General features: G+C 43.6%; 3 protein-coding genes across 3 annotated transcripts in view; 2 read left to right on the top strand and 1 right to left on the bottom strand.

Annotated features, from left to right (window-relative positions):
• The window catches only part of LOC120807940 (exostosin-1), a 182,567-nt gene that overhangs the window by 78,143 nt on the left and 81,202 nt on the right, over window positions 1-23,222 (bottom strand). The gene's annotated exons all lie outside the window — the stretch shown is intronic.
• Window positions 11,406-15,384, top strand: LOC120807942 (uncharacterized). Its single transcript, XM_078093903.1, has 8 exons — window positions 11,406-11,542; window positions 11,650-11,749; window positions 12,059-12,077; window positions 12,169-12,246; window positions 14,526-14,619; window positions 14,705-14,804; window positions 15,089-15,107; window positions 15,199-15,384. The coding sequence occupies exons 2-8, from the start codon at window positions 11,650-11,652 to the stop codon at window positions 15,281-15,283; spliced, it is 495 nt and encodes a 164-aa protein (XP_077950029.1). The 5' UTR covers window positions 11,406-11,542; the 3' UTR covers window positions 15,284-15,384.
• LOC144389443 (uncharacterized) lies at window positions 18,235-22,296 on the top strand. The gene is made up of 2 exons (XM_078094071.1): window positions 18,235-19,380; window positions 21,928-22,296. The coding sequence occupies exons 1-2, from the start codon at window positions 18,346-18,348 to the stop codon at window positions 22,294-22,296; spliced, it is 1,404 nt and encodes a 467-aa protein (XP_077950197.1). The 5' UTR covers window positions 18,235-18,345.

Raw genomic sequence — 23,222 nt, forward strand, 5'->3', positions numbered from 1 at the left:
TGGGATAAGTGTGTAGAGTTTTGAAAACTGTGTTCAAGCAATGAAGAACTAGAGTTTGGTCCACATGAACTGCTGCTGTACAGACTGTAGTTAGAGTTTTGCACATGTGACTCCAGTTGTGCCCGCTGTCGTTTAGCAATCGGAAAAAAATGTAATAAACCTCTCTTTTAGAGTAGATGAATCTCCGATTCAGGTGTGTAGAAAGTGATGACATAAGTCTGCCACAGAATGAATCTCTCTCGGTGATGTCTCTTTGAAAGGCCCTGAAAATTGAGGCTTTCTGTCGGGTATAAATCCGTAGAGGAGGTTTTGCTGCATGTAACACATTGTTGGTGATCACAGAAAGAGAAGGACTATTCAGAATGGACAGCCTGCAGGTCTCCTACAGATCATGCTTCCATACAACAAACCTCCATTGTCAATTACATTTCAAAAGGAACAACATTTGCCACTGGATTAGAAATAAAACCGTTTTTATGTATCAAAGACACGTTTCTGATGTTCACCGAACAAGGTGCATTCATTTTTATACTCTCCAGATGAACACATTGAACTAGAACTTTATTTATTGTTACGGTGACTTAATATTGTGTTTTATCTTGCTAGATGGGGAAGCCAGGAAAGGATTTTCAATGCAATATAACTTTATGTCATGTAGCCTGAGATGTCCCCCAATTGTTGGATGAAAAAATTTAGGAATTTCTCATGAAAGAATGGACTGGGCTTAGCACACACACACACACACACACACACACACACACACACACACACACACACACACACACACACACAGACAAATAGAAAAACTCACGCTCACACAGACACACACACACAGGAATAAGGAATCAGGAAACATTTATTGTCATAATATGTCAGACATACAAGGAATTTGACTTGGCGGTTGGTGCGTAACAGCAGACAGTATGACAATGGACGACAAGACAACAGTGCACGAGGAATAAAATATAATGCTATGGGTTAGTTTAAAATAAAATAATAAAAGTTAAAGTTAAAAATAAAAAAATTAAAATTAATTAATTAAAAAATAAAGTGCACCAGCGAACAGGAAGTGACAAAAGTGCAGAGTGAAAAGTGACAAGTGAAAGTGACGTGTGCAGTATGAAAGAAAGTGACCGGTGAAATGGCAGTAAGTGGGGGACCGGGCTCTGTTGATGAGAAGAAACTGTTTGTGTGGCAGGAGATCTTAGTCCTGATGGACCTCAGCCTCCTGCCAGATGGAAGCTGCACAAACAGTTTTTGTCCGGGGTGAGAGGGGTCGGCTGCGATCTTTTTAGCTCACTTCAGGGTCCTAGAAGCGAACAAGTCCTGCAGGGACGGCAGATTGCACCCGATCACCCTCTCTGCGGAGCGCATGACACGCTGCAGCCTGCCCTTGTCCTTGGCTGTGGCTGCAGCGTACCAGATGGTGATGGAGGAGCAGAGAATGGACTCAATGATGGCCGTGTAGAAGTGCACCATCATCGTAGGTTGAATTTCTTCAGCTGCCTCAGAAAGAACCTCTGATGAGCCTTCTTGGTGATGGAGCTGATGTTCAGCTCCCACTTGAGGTCCTGGGTGATGATGGAGCCCAGGGAACGGAAGGAATCCACAATAGTGACGGGGGAGTCACACAGGGGGATGGGGGAAGGTGGGGCTCTGTTCCTCCTTAAATCCACAACCATCTCCACTGTCTTCATAGCGTTGAGCTTTATATTGTTCTGGCTGCACCACTACGCCAGATGTCCCAGGACTCCCACCTGTAGGCGGACTCATCCCCACCAGAGATCAGTCCAATGAGGGTGGTGTCATCCGCAAACTTCAGGAGCTTGACGGACTGATGACTGGAGGTGCAGCTGTTGGTGTACAGGGAGAAGAGCAGAGGGGAAAGAGCGCAGCCTTGGGGGGAGCTGATGGTCCGAGAGGCTGAAACATGTTTCCCCAGCTTCACGTGTTGCTTCCTATCAAACAGGAAGTCTGTGATCCACTTGCAGATGGAGTCGGGCACGTGCAGCTGAGACGGGATGATGGTGTTGAAGGCAGAGCTGAAGTCCACAAACAGGATCCTGGCGTAGGTTCCTGGGGAGTCCAGATGCATTCCTGTCCTTCTGGCTGTAATGAAGCAGATAATAAGCTGCTTCACGCTCTGCCGTAGCAAACCCAAATCAAAACACTGTTGATTTAAGAATCAAAATGCATACACTCATGGGTTTTTCATCTCCCATGCTCTGTGGCAGTGATGAGGGAGAGCTTGAGTGTGTGTGTATGTGTATGTGTGTGTTAACAGCCTGGGGAGCAGGCAGTGGGTTTGCAAGACGGCGTTGAGAATCCATTCATGATGCCTACCTCCTCATCACAGCTCTGTGTGTTTCCAAGAAACGATTCTTTTGACTTTGAGTTTTTGATATATTTCTTAACTTAAAAAAAGCAAAAACTAACCGTGCAAACATCTTGATTTTGGAAGAAGTGCATATCTGAGAAAGTAGTTTGTAGTGTTCTGTAATACCAGGGCCTGATATGTTATTTTTGACTTTGCTATTAGTTCAAGTAATGTCCAGATTCACCTCTTAAGGGAGCAGTAGAATGCACAGTATACTATACTATATTTTGACCCTACATGTATATCTAAGTTAACTAGATTACCACAGCACTCAAATTAAAATAACGTGTAAAAAATGTGTTGTTTATTTAGAAATGAATGTGTTCTTCTGTGGAGGGTTTCTACTGGTGACCCAGAAAAGAATGTATGTAAACTTTTTTCTTTATACAAAAGAAACGTATCCCTGCTGTACATTCTTCTCAAATATCTATATAATATATAATCTCTATATAATATATTGTCTCTCAAAATATTTTGATGCTGCTTTCATTCGCCCCATTTGATATGACAACAAAAATCCATGCTTACTCACTGTTTTCTCATGTCGCAGAAGGAGACATTTCAAAGAGATGAAACACATTTGAAAACAACAGACCCTCAGACCAAGCATAAAAAATGTATTTTGCTGGATCTAAGTTGCTGTTGATGTTTGCTTGGCAGCCCACCAGGCCTGTCTGACTGTTGCCTGTTTTCTTTGTCTGTTGGTTTCAGTTCTATTCCTGAGAGGTTTTTGTTGCCACAGAGGTTCTCATGTTTTATTTGGGAAACATTCTCCTGATCATATTTTCTTATTCTTTCGACGATGGGAGGTACCCATCAGTTAAGGACAGCAGTTTTTGTAGAATTGAGTAAAATAAAACATCACTGTTCAAAATATATGTTCATCCGAGCTGTAGTTCTGTGATGTGATGTGTCGTCGGGTGAAACATGAAACCTCGCTACATCTTAAAAAACTAAATCCACCCGTGCCAGAGCATTTGCCAGAAGTATAAAAGCAGGAAGGAATGAGTAAGTCTGTTTTGGCTGATGAATTCGAATCCTGTTGAAACTTACTACAGTAAGACCGGACTCCTACGCCAGGATGCAACATTAACCCTCAGCTCGTGGCTCCTTATTGTCTCGTGGTTTGTCAGGATCATCCAGAAGGTTTTCTTGGCATTCCACATCACGGAAAACCCTGTGACATCCAGTTTGAAGAACTGGGAAATTGCAAGGAAATCCATAAAAGCAAATTTCATGCGGTCGATTCCATCTCTGTTCACGTAGAATTCTTACTTGAAATTGTCTCCATTGTACAAAATCCATATGCTGTATTGGGTTGGTTCAGATACTGCAAATGTGGTCTGTAGAAAGGTCTCCCCTTACAGAGGTGCTCTTTAGTTTAGTTAGGCCCTGCTGATTGGTTTTCAGCATGGCTGGGGCTTCTTGATGCCTGATCCTGAGTGTTCTTAGTTTAATGCACGATGCAGTCAGTTCATGTATGATTTGTCTACAATGAAAATGGTTGAGTGGAGATTTTTCATGGTAGACGTGGAAATTTTTATTATATCAAAAGTGGAATGTGGATATTCAAGGAATGTGGACAAGATCATAAGAACCCGTGAGATCATGAAAGTGTTTCATACCTAATGTACAGAAGTTATTTATTTGAAGATTAACATGCTAATTAGGATGAAAATATATTTGTTGAGCTACAGCAGAAGCAAACACTTCATAAAGTCTAACAGAAAACGTTTAAGCCCACGTTAAAATAAACCCCAAACCCATAATTCATTACTTAAGCAATGCGTATGCATACTATTGCTTAAGGGCAAGTGTCACGTTTCCACCCCTTTTGAGCTTTGTGTGACAGCTTTCCTTGGTGGAAGTTGCACACCTGTGTGCTATGTCCTCATTGCACCTGTGAAGTTTGTCCCTTAGAAGCCTCTACTGCTCTCTCTACTGTCTTGAGTTCATTCTACATTTGCAACCATTTCCCTTTTTTTCTCATCTGTCCTACTCGTTGTTTGTTCCTCTAAATAGCATGACAAGTGGAAACAGACCATGGGGAAGTGATACAGTATATTTAGGATGTTAACGGCAGATTAAACACACCGCACACACTTTACAGGGGGGGTGTACTAGATGTGACTAGACGGCAACATGCTTCCAGGGCTCACAGTAACCTCTGAGAGGATTTAGAACCATGACTTTGTTTAGTCATCATACGCTGGTTTGGGAGGTGGCATTCTGACAATCATGGAAGATTAAATCCCCCTCAATACTTTTCATGTCAATTTCTAAGGTGTCATTAAAGAAACGAGAGCTAAAGGAGAATATCACAGCATCATAATGCTTAAAAAATACAATATTTATGGTAACCACTTTGCAGACATTGATATTTTATCCATCCAAAAGCTGTTGTTGATGTAAATAAAGAAATTATCCCTAATGAACCCTAACCCTATCTGATTACCTAGGTATGGGTAGAACACTTTTAGTGTATTTCATAAACAAGAGACAAAAGGTCTGCGCATGGGGGTCGGAAGGTGAGGTTGGACAGTTAAAACACTTTCAACCCGGAGATGGCTAATGTGTCTTGTGTGAGACCAACTCAATGTTGATTTTTTTTTACCTCAGATGTTATATTATTTCCTTAACAAACACACATATGTCAAGCCAACACACAATCTTGTTCGACAGAGATTACCCTTCTTGCCCCTTCAAACCGTCAGATCAGCAATATTAAGACGGTCGTATGCTTTGATATAATCACTCCAATATATTCACATTGGTAACAGAATAACGCTGTATATATACATGTATAGATATGGCAAAGGAAAGTTTGATACAACCATGTACAGTACCAGTCAAAAGTTTGGACACATTTCCTCATTCAATTCAATGAGAAAGTGTGTCCAAACTTTTGACTGGTACTTTATGTAATAGGGTAAATAGAAGAAAAACTCTGTGTTGTAACATGAATAGGAATTCCAAACAAATGCAAGCAGGTAGTCACACAAGGGTACACAAATGGTTAATAATAGTGAAAAAAGGAATTGTTGACTCATACAGATACAGAGAAGTAATTAAACTCAATCATCATGAGTCATTTTTTCCTTCTTGCGTACAGAATTTCATAACCATGAAAGAGGAAGAAAATAGAAGAAGCTTGACTTGGTAAACAAAGCCTTGGTATCAACCTGTTTATCAACTGTTCAAACGGGCCAAAAGTGGCTTATGAGGAAGCTGCAGATGGTATGATGTTAAGAATGTTATCTTGAAATGTCCAGATGCAAGTTCCACATTATCTTTCTGCCTGTTGTTATAGATACACAAAACAGGTTTTGGTGTGGATCAGTTGCAAGAACACTCACCCGTGTTCTGAGAATGCTTAATCAAGTTTGCGCAGCTCAAAGCTGCTTGCAAGCCAACGTCAGGGTGTCCTTTTGAATCCTGTATCATCACCAAAAGCTATTCATGCTGCAGGATTAAGATGAAGGGTTGTGATTTACATATGCACACCTGGACGTGTGTCAGATGATAGTCAAGCAACTTTGGAAATGATGGAAGTTATTTGGAAATTGAATTGGAGCGAAACAATTGTGCGCACCCAACATTAACATTGAATCATACAAAATAGATACCCATAGCGTTGGCCTGCCAACCCGCGCGGTCTCGGACAGAAAGCAGAGGTTTTTAGAAGCTGCATTTGTCTCCATATGCAACTCTTTAGGAGAGAGGGCCGGCATACTAGCGTAGCCTCATGATGACACATGTGAGTTCATCATAAGCAGCGAGAAAGAGACGTTTGTTCAATAACATTTTGTTATCAAGGTTATTAATGAGACTTTGAGTGAGTGCAGAACGTGACCTGAAAGAGGTGTACGTCACTTCTATGCATACTTGGTTGAGGTCTCTGCAAACACACTTGTAGTGACAATGTGCGCATCTGTATGGGAACTCTCACCCCGGCCTACAAACACAATGAAGATACGTGTCAAAAGTATAAAGATTCGCCCTCAACCGTTTACTTTCTCTTCAGATCACACGTTACTTGGTCTACTTTTTCAATAACATTGTAACCAGCATTTGTGATCAGATGTGAAGCGCAACCCAGATGATGAAATTACCATTCAATGTGGAAATCCAGGATAACGTCAACATCAACATTATTGGTGTCCCTTTTTACTCATTTTATGTATCTTTGTTGTCAGTTTGTCTTTTTTGTCTTTATATGTCTTTATCCCTTTAACTCTAACTCTCAAGCACATTTTAAGTCATAATGTTTTGGGAAAATGTATTGACCCTAATTTATACCCAGATTAAGCCATTTCTTACTTTGATTGAGCTATGTTGTTGTAAAAACAATAAGATTAGTATGGTTATTTCTCTGTGGGTATTTGCCAATTTTTGTAGTCATTTTAGTCTCGTTGCAGTTGTTTTGAGTTTCTTAGTAGTTGTAATATACATCTTTAATGTCAACATGTAATTTGTAAATGGTACATATATACATATACAGCAGATGTTTTCTATCTGTTGGGTAGCAAACTTTACGTTTCTATTCAATTGAATATCATTTATGTGACAACAATTCCTTACACATCACAAGTTACGTACAAGTAAGGTACAAATTCTAGTTTCGCTATGTTGCAAAAGCCTATTAGTGTTAAAAAAGTACATACTGTATGTGTGTATCCTGGCAATATTGACGTCCTGACATTGTTCAGAATCGAGTAATAAATATTTTAGCTGTCTTCACAAGGAGCTCTACGACAATAACTTATATTATTATATTATATATTAGGAGAGGAACCACTCAAAAGTATAGTTATTCATTATATAGTTATTTTTGGCATCCCTTTATCGCTCAGTAACTTGGGTTCATACTGTTGTAGTGAAGCTGCCTGCGTGTGGAGAAAAACAATAAAATTCCGGGGGGAGCTCCGAATGATGTCATGACCCGAGACCAGCGAGGGTTTAGTTTCCCTGCAAATCTGTGTGTTCCACAACATGTGCAATTTGTTCCATGGTTGGTGGTGTAAATAAATGGCTTTGTTGATAAAAGTTTTCATGGAGATAAGCTACTCCTCCATTCCGGTGCAAATCAAGGGAATAAAAACCCATTGATCCCGTCAACAAACTTCTGCAAGTAACGAAACGTTTTTGTTTGCTATGAACAAGCATAAAGCTGGAGAGAATAAATAAATAATAAATAAATGTGCTTAATTTGATGATTTATGCATCCTTGCCGTCCAATAAAAGAACTGAAGAGGACCTTAACAGACCAGTTGAATTCGAATATTCCATCAACTTCTTGTAATGTATAGACGAAACTTAAACATGGCTAAATTTAAAATAAAAGAATATTGAAAAAAAAGGTTTATTCAGATTCAGTATGACTGTGATGAGAAGAGTGAGCTTCCTGTTGTTCACACCTCGTGAATAATGAGTAAGGGGATTTATTGCTATAAAGAGATGTGACCCACAGACATTCACAACCTGTGGATCTCACACTAATCTATTGCCCCCTTTTGATAACAGCTTTTTGACTTGTTTCTAGAGAGAAAGTGAGTATTTCATCTTTATTTGTTCAATCCGACAATCCTCTCATACAAGCAGGCTAAATGTTTGCAATTTATTTGGTCCTTGTATTTCAGATGAAGTGCATCACTGTCTTTCTTGTGCTGTCGCTGGTCTTTCTCATGCCTGACCCCGGGGAGTGTTTTTTGCATCAAATTATCGGAGGACTTTTTAGCCGTAAGCAATGATACTTTTTATTATTATTCTTTTTCACATTTTGGACATTTCGTACCATGAATTGCACTGGTGTGATTTATCCTATCAAATGTAACACTTTTTGTTTAATATTGAAAATAACTTTCTAAAATGACAATGTGAACAAAAAACATGCCTTATGGTTTATTGCACTGTATGGTTATGGTGATTAAAAGCGCTTATTATTCATAACAATAGAAGTAGTTAACATTATAAGTGTCATTAACTATTTTCTCTTTCCTCTTTTCTGTTTTATTTAGTTGGGCATCACGTCCATAGGTAAGGGTTTGCACTAGGGCTGCACGGTATGGCCAAAAATCCATATCACGGTATTAAGAAAGTTTCTGACGGTATCCCGGTATGATACCGTTAATTCAACCCGTTAACAGTTTGCCGCTTGCTGGCCAACTTGCAGCAACTGGCCGGCGAGTCAGCTCGTTACCGTGTTAGCTTGTTGTGGCTGCTAGTGTTGCCACCAGAGGATCGACAGACTTTGTTCGTTTTCTGATCTAACGTAACTTACGTCGGATTTTCCAAAACCAAGAACCTTCCAAACAGTCAATAGCTCCTCTCTTGGGCACACGTTGTGTTAGTGCATCTCTGGTCTCTCGGTGTTTCTCCTGTATCGCTCTTTTCTGTGTTTTCATGTAGCAACAGTTACTTCTTGTTGTGAGCTGTACCCAGCATGCAACTCATGCAGCATGCGATTTTTAAAAATGTACAATTATTAGCTTGTTGTGTCGTGGCGTTTTACCCTGTTAGTGAGTGTTTGTTGTGGGTTATTCATAGTCGGTAAATTATAACCATGACTCAATCTCAACACAAAACAACTAGCTCCAAACACTTATGGCGTAACACCAGTAGGCAATGGACAATATGGAAATCTTATACCAGTACCTATACCATTTGAACCGGTATACCGTTCAGCCCTAGCTTGCACAAATTTATAACTTCATAACTCTTTTTTGTTGTAACTTTGTTGAGCTAAACTCTCTGAATCCTCTCCCCACCCATCAGTCTCCTTAGCGGAGCACGTCAAGAAGCGAAGATGGAGCAGCGAGAGCTGGAACGTACTTTCAACCGAGAGCAAGCTTTTACCTGAGTCTATGCTGAGACATCTGAAAGAGCTACCTTGTCTAAAGAGAAATGCTTCTTCCTCTTTATCATGACATTTCAATAAATATGCAACATTTATTTGTCCCTTGCATTATTTAAATGAACAAACGAAAGAAATGAAAATGAAAATGATGTGAACTGTGTGTAATGATCTAACAGTCAAAAGACCATATCATTACTGTATTTTAAATTATGGAATTCATACAGTCGGCACAGATCCATGATCAGTAACATCGATCCAGCAGTTCTCCAGCAGCCTGTAGTGCTTCTTTCATTTTTGTGGAAGGCTGCAGGGGTTGTACATTGCTCGCAACGTGCATAATTGCAGCTGATTCTTGTTTATTGCATTGTTTTAAAGTTGTATCACTATGTAAACAACTTTGAACTGCACTTGTAAGAAACTACAACTTGAACTACCAGCAGTGGCGGCTGGTCCATAGAGGACAATGGGGCGTGGCCCCACCTTGAGCTACAAAAAATAAAAAAAGATTATAATTTTTTAAAATTATTTTAACAATTCATTTTATAAATAGTCAATATGTGTGTATTTGTGTTTTTGAAACATTGAATATTCAAAGTAATATTTGTAAAGATATCTGTGCAAAAAGTCTTCACACAATAAATTGTATTGGATAAAATGTGGCTGTTTTCATCCACGTCCTGGTTGTGTGTCCTCACCGCAGTCTTGTGTACGTTGGAGCTTGGCAGCGATGTTAACTTTAACACAGCGATGTCATGCGCGCAGTGTGCATATATATGGCGTTAGGATGTAGCTAGTTAGCTACATACAAGTCTCTACAGACGCGTCATTTATGCGGCTTCCCTTTCACGCTGGTCAGTTGTCTGATTGTGAAGCCAGGCTGATCTGGGTCCAGCTGTTTTACCTCTAGTTTCTACTGCTCCGGTTCTTCTCTCGTACTGAGTTCGGGTCGGGTCTTCTTGGAAGGACACTGGCGTGATCGCTCTTGCATAGGGCGGCGAAGGGCATGTCCAAATCTCAATGTATTTTATAAATGTCACTCATTAACTTTGTCAATGATTGGCTAAACTGCTTTGGGATACGGCCCGAGCCCAGCTGAGACATGTGGAGAAGACGTGCAGGAGAAGCATACATTTTGCACAGATATCATTCACAAATATTACCAGGTATATAATCCATGTTTGAAAAACAAAAATATCAACTATTTGTCAAATGGATTTTTGATATAATAAACAATATAATCACTCGTGGTGGGGCCATGCCCCATTGTTCTCTATGGACCAGGCACCACTGGTGCTAAAATACATTCAGCGTTGGGCCAGCCCTTCGCTGCCCCAACAGACTGGCGTGAAAGTGAAGCTACACATATAAAGCTTCTGTAGAGATGCTACACCGGGAGGTTCCCATGCTCACTTTTTAAATCAACAGGGACAGTATTTAGCATGTAAAGATACCTGGGTAAGAGACATGAAGGACAATTTTAATAAATGTTAAAACATTTATTAATGTTTAATGTTAATGTTTTAACATTAATGTTTAATGTTAATGTTTTAATTTTTTTTTAATAAAAATTAAAACATTAAAATGTTTTAATTTGGGTTCATATAGTTAAACCAGCCTACGTGTGGCGACAAATATCTCAACAAAATTCCACGGGCAGCTCCGAATGATGTCATGACCCGACACCAGCAAGGGTTTAGTTTCCCTGCAAATCAGTGTGTTCCATAAACCATGTGCAATTCAGAAATAGTGGCTATTTGTTCCATGGTTGTTGGTGTAAATAAATGGCTTGTTGATGAAAGTATCGATTGAGATAAGCTACTCCTCCTCTCCGGTGCAAATCAAGTGAATAAAAACTACTGATCCCGTCAACTCCCACAGTAACCAAAAGGGGAAACTCGCTTTGTGTTTGGTTTGAACACAGAATAAAACTGGAGAGAAACAATAAATGTACTTAATGTGATGATTAATGCATCCTTGCCTTCCAACAAAAGAACTTGAAGGATTCAATTAATTGAAGAGCACCTTGAAACACAGTTGAATTTCAATACCCCGTCAACAATCTTTATTGTACAAACGAAACTCAATCATAGCTAAATTTAGAATGCAAGAATATTTAAAGAAAAGGATGTCTGTGACACTGCCATGAGAAAAGTGAGCTTCCTGTTTTTCACACCTCATGAATAATGAGTAAGTGGATTTGTTGCTGGATATAAAGAGACGTGACCTACAGACATTTGCAACCTGTGCATCTCACACTGATCTATTGCCACCTTTTGATAACAGCTTATTTACTTGTTTCTGAGGAGAAAGTGAGTTTTTCATCTTTCTTTGCTCAATCCGACAACCCTGACACTTTGTAAAGTGCATGACACAAGCAGGCTAAATGTTTGTGATGTATTTGGTCCTTGTTTTTCAGATGAAGTGCATCACTGTCTTTCTTGTGCTGTCGCTGGTCATTCTCATGGCTGAACCTGGGGAGTGTTTTTTCCATCACATCCTTGGAGGACTTCTTAGCGGTAAGCAATGATACTTTCTATTACTATGCTTATTCACATTTTGGACATTTCGTACCATGAATTGCACTGGTCTGATTTATGGTCTGGTCTGATTCATTAATGACTTGAATGTAACACTTTTTGTTTAATATACAAAATAACTTTCTAAAACGACAATGTGAACAAAAAAACATGACTTATAATCGGTTTATAGCACTATATGATCATAGGGATAAAAAGTGCTTATTATGCATAACAGTGGTTAGCAAATAGTTAATGACATATTTTGTGATATGAATAATGTAATTTTCTCTTTTCTATTTTATTTAGTCGGGCATCACATCCATAGGTAAGGGCTTCCATAATTTAACAATTTCTCTTGTTCCATTTGTTGTAACTTTGTTGAACTAAACTCTCTGAATTCTCTCTCCACCCATTAGTCTCATTCGTGGAGCACGTCAAGAAGCGAAGATGGAGCAGCGAGAGCTGGAACGTACTTTCGACCGAGAGCAAGCTTTTAACTGAGTCTATGCTGAGACATCTGAAAGAGCTACCTTGTCTAAAGAGAAATGCTTCTTCCTCTTTATCATGACATTTCAATAAAATCCTTGAGCTTTATTACGCAACATATATTTGTATTTTTTAAACGACCACATTAAATAAATTAAAATAGAAATGATGTGAACTGTATAATGATGTGACAGTCAAGAGACCACATCATTTCCGTAGTTAAAATTATGGAATTCTCACATTCGGCGCAGATCTGTGATCAGTAACTTCGGTCCAGCAGTTCTCCAGCAGCCTGTAGTGCTTCTTTCATTTGTGTGTAATGCTGCAGGGGTTGTACATTGCTCACAACGTGCAAAATTGCAGCTGATTCTTGTTTATTGCATTCTTTTAGAGTTGTATCACTATGTAAACGACTTTGAACTGCACTTGTAAGAAACTACAACTTATACTTGAGCGAGAGTAGTTAGTATAGTTTAGTATCAAGGACAAAAACCCTCAAACTACAAGTTGTTGTCAGCCATTCTTGTATGATCTTTGCAACCAGCAGTGGCGGCTGGTCCATAGAGGACAATGGGGTGGGGCCCCACCTTAAATAAAATGTTAAATATGCAAACCATTGGCGTGCATCTCTGTGAGACACGCTGAGAACAGTAACTGCAGAACTATACTTGCTTTCACGTCAGACACCACAAAAGTCTCCAATAAAACCAGAAGAGGTTTCTGGATTTGTCGCTAGTCGCCTTTAACAGAAAGTCACCAAGAAGGTTTCGGGAAAGTCACTGTACCGAACTATGAAGGAGCCTGCGTATGCGAATATCTTGTCACATAATTTGGACTTTCTATTCCAAAATGTCTCATTTCTAACCTTTTATTTTCGTTTTTTAATGGCAGAAATGGGCTTCCATACATTTATTTCTATTTGTTTTAATTAGATTTGTGTAAATTGGCTTTACAGCTGGACAGCCATCAATTTATCAAACACCCTCACAAAAAGATTGTGAATGCTTGTGATTGGATTTCAAATTCCATTGTGAATCTGTGAAGAAATGGGATAGTATTCGAAATAGCCTGAAACTACTTTTCTTTTCAGCCATTACATGTGTTGCACAATAGTTGAGATTACAGGAAGCTGACTGCTTAAACTCCATATAAGGCAGCTCGGTCGCCGGTTAGGAGACCATATAGTGGGTGTGGTTTGCAGAGGTATATCAGGGTTTGGGTCGCCTTCGCAACCAATCCCTGAACAGGATGTATTGCTGAGGACGTATGACAGGTGGAAGGAAGACGTGGGACGTGCGAAACAATCAGGACTTCAATACCAGTATACGGGCAAAAGAAATCACCAGACCTCTAGTGGGATTCACTTTACAGCAAACTGGTTTCTGTCTGTTGGGTGGAAAATATTTGGATTCTATCCATTTAAATATTATTTATGTGATTCAATTAGTGACTTCACTCAGTTTTGTTACAAAAAACATCTTTCGATTTTAATTGAACCATCCATTGAGCTGTATTTTGACATTTTGATGATGGGCCGTCAGAGAGGGGCCTGCCTCACACCATAAAAGACGTGAATAATCTGAATAACGCAATACAAAAAGTGCACCATTTCTAGGTTAAAAAGTTTGAACTTACTTGAGTGAGGAGAATTTTACTTTTTCTTGTGTTAAAACTTATCCTGTCATTAATAACATCCTGACATTGTTAAATCAGAAATAAAATTAAAAATATTTGTCTTTGGTCAGCGGGAACTATACGCAGTGCTTAAAGTAAGCCGGTACTCACCGGTACGCCGTACCGGCACCTCTACATTTTACACTTAAGGGTGTGACACACAAACACACCTTTTTTTCCACTTCAAGCACTGGCTATATAACAATAACTTATATTAGGAGAGGTACCACTCAAAAGTACATTGTATGGATGTTTCTATTTAATTCATATGGTAAAAACAATAATGACGCTGATGTGTTGATGCAAATAAAACCAATTCAGACTTTTTTCACGTAGTTATTTTTGGCATCCCTTTTATCGCTTTGTGCAATCAAATGAGAGCAAAATGTTTTAATCTGGGTTTATACTGTTAAACCTATGTGTGGCGACAAATATCTCAATAAAATTATTGTACAGGCGAAACTCCATCATAGCTAAATTCAAATATAAGAATATTTAAAGAAAAGGTTTCTTTAGATTCAGGATGTCTGTGACACTGCCATGAGAAGCGTGAGCTTCCTGTTTTTCAAACCTCATGAATAATGAGTAAGTGCATTTGTTGCTGGCTATAAAGAGACGTGACCTACAGACATTCACAACCTGTGGATCTCACACTGATCTATTGCCACATTTTGATAACAGCTTATTTACTTTTTTATGAGGAGAAAGTGAGTTTTTCATCTTTCTTTGCTCAATCAGTGCATGACACAAGCAGGCTAAATGTTTGTGATTTATTTGGTTCTTGTTTTTTAGATGAAGTGCATCACTGTCTTTCTTGTGCTGTCGCTGGTCGTTCTCATGGCTGAACCCGGGGAGGGTTTTATCCATCACATTATCGGAGGACTTTTTAGCAGTAAGCAATGATACTTTTTTTTACTATTCTCTTTCCTGTTAAATCAAATGTAACACTTTTTTAAATATAGAAAATAACTTTCTAAAACAACAATGTGAACAAAAAACATGCCTTATAATTTGTTTATAGCACTGTAAGATTATAGTGATAAAAAAGTGATTATTATTCATAACAATAGTAATAGTTAGCAACTAGTTAATGACACTTTATAATGCCATATTTTGTAATGAATGAGTTATTTACCATATGAAAAATGCTAATTTTCTCTTTTCTATTTTATTTAGTCGGGCATCACATCCATGAGTAAGGACTTCCATAATTTAACAACTTCTCTTGTTCTATTTGTTGTAACTTTGTTGAGCTAAACTCTCTGAATTCTCTCTCCACCCATCAGTCTCATTCGTGGAGCACGTCAAGAAGCGAAGATGGAGCAGCGAGAGCTGGAACGTACTTTCGACCGAGAGCAAGCTTTTAACTGAGTCTATGCTGAGACATCTGAAAGAGCTACCTTGTCTAAAGAGAAATGCTTCTTCCTCTTTATCATGACATTTCAATAAAATCCTTGAGCTTCATTATGGAACATATTTGTTTCTTTTGCATTATTGAAATGACCAAATAAAATAAATTAAAATGAAAATGATGTGAACTGTGTGTAATGATCTAACAGCCAAAAGACCATATCATTACCGTATTTGAAATTATGGAATTCACACAGTCGGCGCAGATCCATGATCAGTAACATCGATCCAGCAGTTGTAGTGCTTGTAGCCTGTAGTGCTTCTTTCATTTGTGTGGAAGGCTGCAGGGGTTGTACATTGCTCGCAGCGTGCAAAATTGCAGCTAATTCTTGTTTATTGAGTAAAAACCCTCAAAGTACAAGTTGTTTTATCAGCTAGTTGAATAGTTGCATTCACTAACTCTACCAACAATCCAACAATCTTGTTTCTAAGCAATAAACTTTAAAAAGTTGGCACAGTAGGTGTAAGCTAATCAGATAAGGTGTAATGTGATAGGTGATTGCTTTGGGGAACTACAATCAAACTACCTTAAATTAACGGGCTGCGCAACTGCTGTGAAAGAGATGAGAGTCCACTTAAATGTTCTGCAAAACCTGTGCTGTACACTTATATATTGTGTGCCGTTAGTTAAGCTGCCAATGTATGCTATCAATATAACACAATCACCAAATAACCAATGGTATACACATTGCAAATACAAATGGCTGTCGAAGGGCAACTTTTATGGCTTCATGAGTCATGACCAGGGACAGAAGAACCACTAATGTTTTGTTTCCAATTATTAATTCATCAATAGACAGATACACCCCAGTACATTATGCCACTATTAAAAGCAGACACAAAGATGGACAATGAGGTGCCAAAGGCAAACGTGTAGTCACTACTGTTTAAACTTTGGGGAAAGTTTACGCATTATACTTACACTTTTTATGAGTACCTGGGGACTAAATCCAAGGCCAATGCATTGACCATGTGAGAAAACTGCAGCACCCAGAAGAAACCCATATGAGAATCGAGTAATGAAAGACCCAGTTCAAACCGTCACTGTCCTTGCCGAAAGGTGTTAGGGATTTAAGCCAGAAGTGCACCCCTAGTCAGGAAATTATAGTACGTGTAATAATGTTTAGTGTTAGAATTAAAGTTTGTGTGTTATTAGATATTAGTTATTACATTAACATGTTAGATGAAGTGAATGCAATTTCAATCAAACACAATTCATAGTCATTTAAATCATATAAACACTGTACACATTAACATTCTGCTACAATGTGATGTTAAAACCTGGGGACGGATGCCAATTGCCGTTCTTTATGGATTTCTTCCAATTTTTTCCCAAAGATGTTTTTTTGGGAGTTTTTTCTCCTGTCAGGTAATAAATGAACAACTTAATGTAAGGCAGCCGACTGAGGCAAATGTCTTGAGAATTGAACCACATTGAACTGTCTTAGATCTTATGATGAAGTGTGATGAACGGTGATCATTAATGATGGGTTGTTGTAATGAAAGTGTACTAGTTATAAGATGAAGACTTAAACGATGTATGCTTTGTTAAATTCACTCATTGGGGCATAAAGCCAACTGTATCTACATTGAGTGCATTGGAATGTGAGGGACAGATAGTACAGTGAGGTTTCAGGTTACAGCTGCAGCATCACACCTCGACGTGAAGGGGACAGTCCAGGAGGTCGCCCTTTGGAGAAAAAGCCAATGACATTCAAATGCACCAAGGAAGACACACCTCAAGAGTTTTCAAAGGACCATGGCGGGGAAAGGACTGGTAGAATCTGACCTGCAGCCGCCTTGAAAAGTCACTTTAGACTTGCTCAGAGGATTCTCTATTTCGCGAAATATTCCACTGTTCGCTTAGTATTTCACTTTGTAATTGCATTCCTTATAACGTTGTTTAGTTATTAAATACTTTTTGATTTTTGAATTTAAACGAATTGACTCATTCGTGTCCTCGTTTCCGGCCGGGACGAGAACAAAGGATTGAGGCCTCCCTCGAGAGCCTTCCGAAACCCTAACAAAGGTAGCAGTGCATAACACTCACTACACAATGTAGGACTAATGTACTCAGTACTAAATGGATACAGCACTGTTGTGAATGAACATCAAACAGACTTTTGCCTTTGTCCTCTAATCCAGGGGTCCCCAACCTTGCTGCCTCACGGAGTGATTTCATGTTATACAATATTTCCAGGACCTGCCTTGAAGGTGTGGCAGATAAACACAAAAAAATAACCCTGCCACAGAGGGGGTTGGAAGCTGGAGCAGTTGCTGACTGGGGCAAGGAGTGGGCAATTGTAAATGTTAAAAAAAAGCTGGGTAATGCTTGGGAAATATGTCCAGAGGGACCAGCACACGTTATTAAGAGAGAATCTGGTCAATTTTCGAATTAAAATGACAAAATATATTTTCTTTTTCTTTCTGTGGTGCAGCCCAGTAACAAATGGCCCACGGACAGGTTTTGGTGGTTGTGGACCCCTGCTCTAATCAACCACCAGTAGATGTTGTGGTGCGCACCTCACCTGCTGTCAAACGAACAACATCAAATGATCCATTTTTTTTAACCCTTTCATGGCAACCTATTGTTTGTATTAATGGTTAATCATCCTGTGGTGGCGGGCGTGGTTTTGGCTCGTCTGCAGCGGGAGAGAGGGGGGAGTGGCTCAGGGAACGGTGCCAGGTGGGAGCAATTGGCATCTGCACAGCTGATGCCAATCTAACGTTGTGTTTGTGTCTTTTTAAGAGCAGTGAGAGCGGCGACAAGAGGAGAGACGCGGGGACCTCACTGCTCCGTGTGTGTGTGTGTGTGTGTGTGTGTGTGTGTGTGTGTGTGTGTGTGTGTGTGTGTGTGTGTGTGTGTGTGTGTGTGTGTGTGTGTGTGTGTGTGTGTGTGTGTGAGTGAAAACTGCAATAAAAACATATTGTATTGCGACCAACCCTGCCGTGTCGTGTTGTCTCTGCGCCCCGAGAACCTACAGTCGTGACAGTGGCACCCAACGTAGCGGGGGAACGGCGGAATGACCGATGAGCAGCAGCAGGGGATGCCGGCTCAGCCAATCCTGGCGCTGGGTCGGATGATCGGCGAGCTGGCGGCCATCCAGCGGGACCAGGCGGAGGCCAATCGACAGTTCCTGGGGGCGCTCCAAGCCCAGGTGGGGCGTCAGGCCCAGGCTCTGGAGCAACTGGCGGCGCGACCGGCCGACGCTCAGCGAACGCCCGGGCCCGCGGCGCTGACCGGACTGGCGCTCCATCGCATGACAGCGGAAGATGACGCGCAGTCCTTTTTGGAGGCCTTTGAGGCGATGGCAGAGGCGTGCAGCTGGCCGGCGGAGGAGTGGTCGGTCCGGCTTCTGCCTCTCTTATCCGGGGAGGCGCAGACGGCGGCCATGGGGCTGCCACCGGCGGCCCGGCGGGACTACGCATCCGTGCGTAAGGCGGTCACCGACAGGCTGGGGCTGCTGCCAGAGGACCATCGCCGGCGGTTTCGGCAGACCAGGTTGGAGCCGGGGGACCGGCCATTCGCGTACGGACAGCGGCTCAAAGACGCCGCGAACAGATGGCTGCTGCCCAACGGCGTTGGGGGGATGGAGGCCGTAATGGAGAAGGTGGTCCTGGAGCAGTTTGCGGAGGGGCTCCCGGCCCGGACGGCAGCGTGGGTGAAGTACCACCGCCCACCGACCCTCAAAGCGGCCATCACCCTCGCAGAGGATCACCTGGCGGTGCACCCCAGCGGTCAGCGGGACGAGGAGGGTACGCCATCCCCGGCCCGACCGGCGCGACGGCGAGAGGGGCAGCTGCCGCCGGTGGAACGACCCGTGCCGGCCCCGCGACGGACTTCGTTCCTTCCGGCCCGCTACCCGCCGACCGCAGAACGCTCCGGTGCCCTTCCCGACCCACAGGGGGGTTCTCAAACGCCGGGGCAGGAATGTTGGAGGTGCGGGCAGCCCGGGCACCTCCGGAGAGAGTGTCCGCTGATGGAGGTGGGACAGGTGATTCGGGTTGCCGGCGTTCCAACACCCTCCCCCGGTCCGGGAGCGACGTACCGCGTTCCGGTAAGAATCCAGGGGGGTATACGCCAGGCGTTGGTTGATTCGGGCTGCATGCAGTCTATGATTCACCAGAGCCTGGTTCGGCCCGGGGCATTGGTGGAGGCGTCACGGGTGAGAATAAGGTGTGTGCATGGGGACGTTCACGAGTATCCCATAGTGTCCGTAGAATTTAGGCATAGAGGGAAAAAGCATAGTGTGAAGGCAGCGGTTAGCTCCCGCCTGACGCACCCTGTGATTTTGGGAACAGATTGGCCAGGATTTGATAAGCTAATGGGGCTGGCCGCGGGGGTGCGTTCACGACCGACAGGGTTATGCGGTATGTGCGCGGTGCTCAGCGGTGACGCGAGGTCGTCCGACGCTGCAGACGGGGAGGGCGAGTCGGCGGAGCCTCTCGTAGAGACTCCGCCGGTTCCCGGGTTTCGCTCCATGGAAGATTTTCCACTCGAGCAGTCTCGTGACGATACTCTACGCTCAGCCTACGACCAAGTGATTAGGATTGATGGTCAGTTGGTGCGCCCTGACGCGGCGCAATCATATCCGCACTTTTCATTGATTAGGGACAGACTGTATAGAGTGAGTCGTGACACTCTGACGGGGCAGGAAAACACCCAGTTGCTGGTGCCGAAAAGCCGTCGGGAAATGATTTTCCAGGCGGCTCATTATAACCCGATGGCGGGGCATATGGGATACGAAAAAACGCTAGACCGGATAATGACCCGATTTTATTGGCCAGGCATCCGGGGGGACGTGCGCCGCCGGTGCGCGTCCTGCCCGGAGTGTCAGTTAGTAAACGCTCCGGCCATCCCGAGGGCGCCGTTGCGTCCTCTGCCGTTGGTGGAGGTTCCGTTCGAGCGGATCGGGATGGACCTCATCGGGCCGTTTCACCGGAGCGCACGCGGATATCGTTTTGTGTTAGTCCTCATGGATTACGCAACGCGATATCCGGAGGCAGTACCGTTGCGCAATATCTCTGCAAAGAGTGTCGCGCAGGCTCTGTTTCAGGGCTCTGTTGTTTGCAGTGCGGGAGGTTCCCCAGGCCTCCACGGGGTTTTCTCCCTTTGAACTTTTGTTTGGCAGGACGCCGAGGGGGGTGCTGGACCTAATTAAGGAAAGCTGGGAGGAAGGTCCGAGCCCTGGCAAGAACGAGATCCAGTACGTCCTGGACCTGCGAGCAAAGCTCCACACACTGGGTAAAATGTCACGAGAGAATTTGCTCCAGGCCCAGGAACGGCAACAACGGCTGTACAACAGAGGAGCCAGGCTGCGGCAATTCACGCCGGGAGAAAAGGTACTTGTGTTACTTCCTTCTTCCAACTCTAAACTCCTGGCTAAGTGGCAAGGGCCCTTTGAGGTCACACGGCAGGTGGGGGATGTCGACTATGAGGTGGTGCGGTCTGACCGGGGCGGAGCGACGCAAATATACCACCTAAACCTCCTGAAAGCCTGGAGGGAGGCGGAGTCTGTTGCCCTGGTGTCCGCGGTACCGGAAAGAGAAGAGCTGGGGCCGGAGGTGCCAAAAGCGGCTGATCCCACCCCGCTCCCGTACGAGGCCCGTCTCTCCGAGGACCAGAGAACGGACATCGCCCAGTTGCAGAAGCAGTTTGCTGACGTGTTCTCCCCCCTGCCAGGCCGGACCGACCTGATAGCTCACCGAATCGAGACGCCCCCGGGGGTGACGGTGAGATCACGTCCCTACAGGATGCCCGAACACAAAAGAAAAGTGGTTCAGGGGGAATTGGCTAGTATGTTGGAGATGGGGGTAATAGAAGAGTCCCACAGCGCCTGGTGTAGCCCCATCGTTCTTGTGCCTAAGAAAGATGGGTCGGTACGGTTCTGTGTGGACTATCGCAGGGTGAATAATGTGTCACGGTTTGATGCCTACCCGATGCCCCGGGTCGACGAACTCCTGGACCGGCTGGGTTCTGCACGTTTCTTTACGACACTGGATTTAACCAAGGGCTACTGGCAGATTCCTCTGTCTCCAGAGTCCAAGGAAAAAACGGCGTTCTCCACTCCGTATGGGTTATACCAATTTACCACACTTCCCTTTGGCTTGTTCGGTGCCCCGGCCACGTTCCAGCGTCTCATGGATCGGGTGCTGCGTCCCCACGCTGCATATGCTGCCGCCTACTTGGATGACGTCATTATCCACAGCACCACCTGGGCGGAGCATGTGCGGCGGGTGGGCGCGGTGCTGGAGTCCCTGAGAAGGGCGGGGCTCACCGCCAACCCGGGGAAGTGTGCAGTTGGACGGAGGGAGGTCCGGTATCTGGGGTACCACTTGGGGGGCGGGCAGGTGCGTCCTCAGGTACGCGGCCCAAGACGAAAAAAGAGGTGAGGCGGTTCTTGGGGCTGGCGGGGTATTACAGGCGGTTCATTCCCGGCTTCGCGGACCTCACCAGCCCCTTGACCGACCTGACCCGGAGAGGTGCGTCAGATCCGGTCCAGTGGTCGGAGCAGTGCCAGCAGGCGTTTGAGGAGGTGAAACAGACTCTTTGTGGGGAACCACTCCTCCATACCCCTGACTTTTCTTTTCCCTTCACTCTGCAGACTGACGCATCGGACAGAGGGCTGGGGGCCGTTTTGTCCCAGGAGGTGGAGGGGGTCGACCGCCCAGTCTTATACATCAGCCGGAAGCTGTCCGAGAGGGAGGCCAGGTACAGCACGGTGGAAAAGGAGTGCCTGGCCATCCGGTGGGCGGTGGACTCTCTGCGCTACTACCTCCTGGGACGCTCTTTCACCCTCTGTTCGGACCACGCCCCGCTCCAATGGCTCCACCGCATGAAGGATACCAACGCCCGGATCACCCGGTGGTATCTGGCGCTACAGCCTTTTAACTTCAGAGTGGTCCATAGGCCGGGGGCGCAGATGGTCGTGGCAGACTTCCTCTCCCGCCCTCTTGGGGGGGGGGGGGAGTAGGTTAGGCCGGTGGGCTTCCCGGCCTAAGTCGGGCGGTGGGGGTATGTGGTGGCGGGCGTGGTTTTGGCTCGTCTGCAGCGGGAGAGAGGGGGGAGTGGCTCAGGGAACGGTGCCAGGTGGGAGCAATTGGCATCTGCACAGCTGATGCCAATCTAACGTTGTGTTTGTGTCTTTTTAAGAGCAGTGAGAGCGGCGACAAGAGGAGAGACGCGGGGACCTCACTGCTCCGTGTGTGTGTGTGTGTGAAAACTGCAATAAAAACATATTGTATTGCGACCAACCCTGCCGTGTCGTGTTGTCTCTGCGCCCCGAAAACCTACAGTCGTGACACATCCAATTTAAATTTAAGCCGGTTACTGCTTCCCTCAACATGTGAAGGATTACTCACTGACACATAATGTGCTGATCTTATGTTGTGTGTTAGACAGAGCCAACAAAGTTCTGGTGTGTGTTCTGGATGAAACTTTTCATCAGCCTTAATGTGTTGATGGCTGATAAATGTTCTTGCACAGTAAAAGTGACTTGACATCTGATAAGATCTGCGCACTTCCCCATCCAGCTAGCTTGTTATGTTGGAGTATTTTAACACAGTCGTGAGAATGTTGACCATTTCCCACGCTAGGGTTTTTCAATGCCTCGCTCATACCCGATTACACAACTTTTTGTTTTGTTTTATAAACAAAGGTTTCAAAAGATCTCCCTTGAAATTAATTTAAATTAAACTTCCCTGGTTAAATAAAGGTCTCCTCAGAACTTGCAGATTCAGCGGGAGAGTCCACCACTGGGTGGGTGGAGGGTTTCCTCTGTCCTGGGGGAAAGACCCTCATTGTCCGAGCTTGAGCTCTGAGCTCAAGCTCCTTGTGGCTGCCAGGTTAATAATCCTCTCAATCGCAAAAGGCCCAATGAACCTTTGCCCCACCTTATTG

Source organism: Gasterosteus aculeatus, chromosome 18 (genome assembly GCF_964276395.1).
Source record: "Gasterosteus aculeatus chromosome 18, fGasAcu3.hap1.1, whole genome shotgun sequence".
Taxonomy (NCBI): Eukaryota; Metazoa; Chordata; class Actinopteri; order Perciformes; family Gasterosteidae; genus Gasterosteus; species Gasterosteus aculeatus.